The sequence below is a fragment of the Anopheles darlingi genome, chromosome 3, assembly GCF_943734745.1.
Source record: "Anopheles darlingi chromosome 3, idAnoDarlMG_H_01, whole genome shotgun sequence".
Classification (NCBI taxonomy): Eukaryota; Metazoa; Arthropoda; class Insecta; order Diptera; family Culicidae; genus Anopheles; species Anopheles darlingi.
The window spans coordinates 43,708,439-43,710,938 of record NC_064875.1 but is presented as its reverse complement, the minus strand read 5'-3'; the positions used below and the strand labels follow the sequence as shown (position 1 = coordinate 43,710,938).

Sequence of the window (2,500 nt, the reverse complement as noted above, 5' to 3'; positions counted from 1 at the left end):
AGGTTAAATTAGCGGATTTATCAGTGCATTACGTGCTGTTTACCGGTTCTGGCACCGGCCGGAAACCGGCACGCCGTTCGAAGAACCCCGTTTTGACCTCGTTGTTTTCCGAATCTTTCAGATGAAGCGACCGATGGAAAGAAACTGTCCAGTAATCAGAAGAAACGCCTCAAAAAGCGTGAACTGCAGAAGAACCAACCAGTGCCGGAAGCAAATGAGGAACCAAAATTCAACCAGCAAAAGAAAGTGACCAAACCACGGGCCAACCAGCAAACCGACAACATCACCCACGTTCCGCCGGAGGTGTTTGATGTGGAAAAAAGTCGCCAGAAGTACAAGCAATTGGGTAATAAAACACAGCCACGGTCTAACACAGTAGGCGCTAGCAACGGATTGGCGAAAGGTGGTGCCGGTGGCCCAAAGAAGGCCCGGCAGTTGTTCGATAGCGACGATGAAATGGAAAATGAAGACCCCAAACCAAAGGGCGTGGCACGGCCTACGAAGAGTCAGATGAAAAAGTTCCTTCAGCAAGCCGATTCCGACGAAGATGAGTCGGATGAGGAGGAGCTCGATAGCGAAGACGAAGACGAAGATGATGAGGCCGGAGAACAGGATTCGGACGATAGTGCCGAGGAAGCAGACAGCGATGAAGAAGATGACGACGATGATGACGACGATGACGAAGACGGCGATGACGACATGCTACCGATCGAGGCGGCTAACAAGAAGTTGAAGAAACGAATGGCAAAGGAGCAAAAGCTGGCCGACGAGGAAATGAAAGAATCCGCGGCTAATCGTGAGCGGTTCGAGTTCCCAACGGAGGAACAGCTCGCTCAGACGACCAATTTGCAGGACGTGAACATGCGGATCAAAGACGTCATCGGTGTGCTGTCGGATTTTGCTGCGAACCGTGATCCAGAGCGTTCACGCTGCGAGTACATCGATCTGTTGCGGAAGGACCTGTGCCTGTACTATTCATATAATGAATATTTTATGAATCTGCTGATGGACCTATTCTCTCCGAACGAGCTGCTCGAATTTTTGGAGGCATCGGAATTGCAGCGACCGATAACGATTCGTACAAACAGTCTAAAGACTCGTCGTCGTGACCTGGCACAAGCCCTGATCAACCGTGGCATCAATCTGGACCCGATCGGCAAGTGGTCTAAGGACGGGCTGGTAGTGTACACGTCGCAGGTTCCACTTGGCGCTACACCGGAGTACTTTGCGGGTCACTACATGCTGCAAGGTGGTTCCAGTATGTTACCCGTTTTGGCTTTGGCTCCGGAGGAGAATGAACGCATCCTGGATATGTGTGCTGCTCCTGGAGGCAAGAGCTCTCACATTGCCGCACTGATGAAGAACACCGGCGTACTGGTAGTAAACGACTCCAACAGAGAACGACTGCACGCCGTACTGGGTAACTTCCATCGACTGGGAGTGCAGAACGCCATCATCACGTGCATGGATGGCATTAAGTTCCGTGACGCTATGAAGGGCTTCGATCGTGTGCTGCTCGACGCACCGTGTACCGGATCAGGGGTCATTGCCAAGGATCCCAGCGTGAAAACGTCGAAAACGGAAATTGATGTCCAGAAGTGCTACAATCTACAGCGCCGTTTGCTCCTATCGGCTATCGATTGCCTATCGGCCAAATCGAAAACGGGCGGATACTTGGTGTATTCGACATGTTCCGTTTTACCACAAGAAAACGAATGGGTTATTGATTTTGCATTGAAGAAGCGCAACGTACGCCTGGTACCGTTGGGGATCGATTTCGGGGTAGAAGGTCTGACCCGATTCGGAGTACAGCGGTATCATTCCTCGATGAAACTCACTCGACGCTTCTATCCCCATACCCACAATATGGACGGGTTTTTCGTCGCAAAGCTGCAGAAATTCTCTGATGCCATCCCGAAGAACACGGAAGACGAGGCGGACACTGAAACCACCGAGGGCGTGGCCGCTGACGGAGCAGAGGACATTAAGCTACCGAAAAAGATCGACAAACGGGACTGGTACTATAAGGATATCGTGGAGAAGCGTAAGGCCGAGCGTGAGGATAAGAATCATGTCGTGAAAGTGTTCCAGAAGCCAACGAACGTTAACAAAAAGAAGAAATCCTGGAAGAAGACCAATGACCCTGCGGTGACTAGTAACGCCGAGTCAGCAGCTGAAGCTAAACCGCAGCAGAACGGGTTTGCCAAAGCAACGAAAATGTTTGCAACCAACGGCAAACCGGCAATATCTATCGTTGAGCGCGAGAAGGCAGAAGGATCCGAGCTGCTAAAGTCAATGCAGAAAGTCACGGCAATGGAAATGAGTCGTGCAGCAGCAGCAGCTGCTGCAGAAGGATCCGAGCTGCTGAAGGCAATGCAGAAAGTCACGGCAATGGAAAAGAATCGTGCAGCAGCAGCTGCTACTGCTGCTGCTGCTGCCGCCGCTGCTGCTGGCAAGCATAACCCTGTTGAGCGCGTGAAGGCAATGCAGAAGAGTTTTG

The 2,500-nt window shown here is 51.5% G+C and overlaps 1 protein-coding gene across 1 annotated transcript in view; it reads left to right on the top strand.

The window, feature by feature from the left end:
• Nucleotides 1-2,500, top strand: part of LOC125957562 (uncharacterized) — a 2,866-nt gene that overhangs the window by 134 nt on the left and 232 nt on the right. Inside the window, exons 1-2 of the mRNA XM_049690351.1 lie at nucleotides 1-2; nucleotides 122-2,500. The exon at nucleotides 1-2 is cut by the window's left edge and continues 134 nt beyond it; the exon at nucleotides 122-2,500 is cut by the window's right edge and continues 232 nt beyond it. Of these exons, the coding sequence (XP_049546308.1) occupies nucleotides 1-2; nucleotides 122-2,500 (2,381 nt within the window). The remainder of the gene's footprint in view (nucleotides 3-121) is intronic.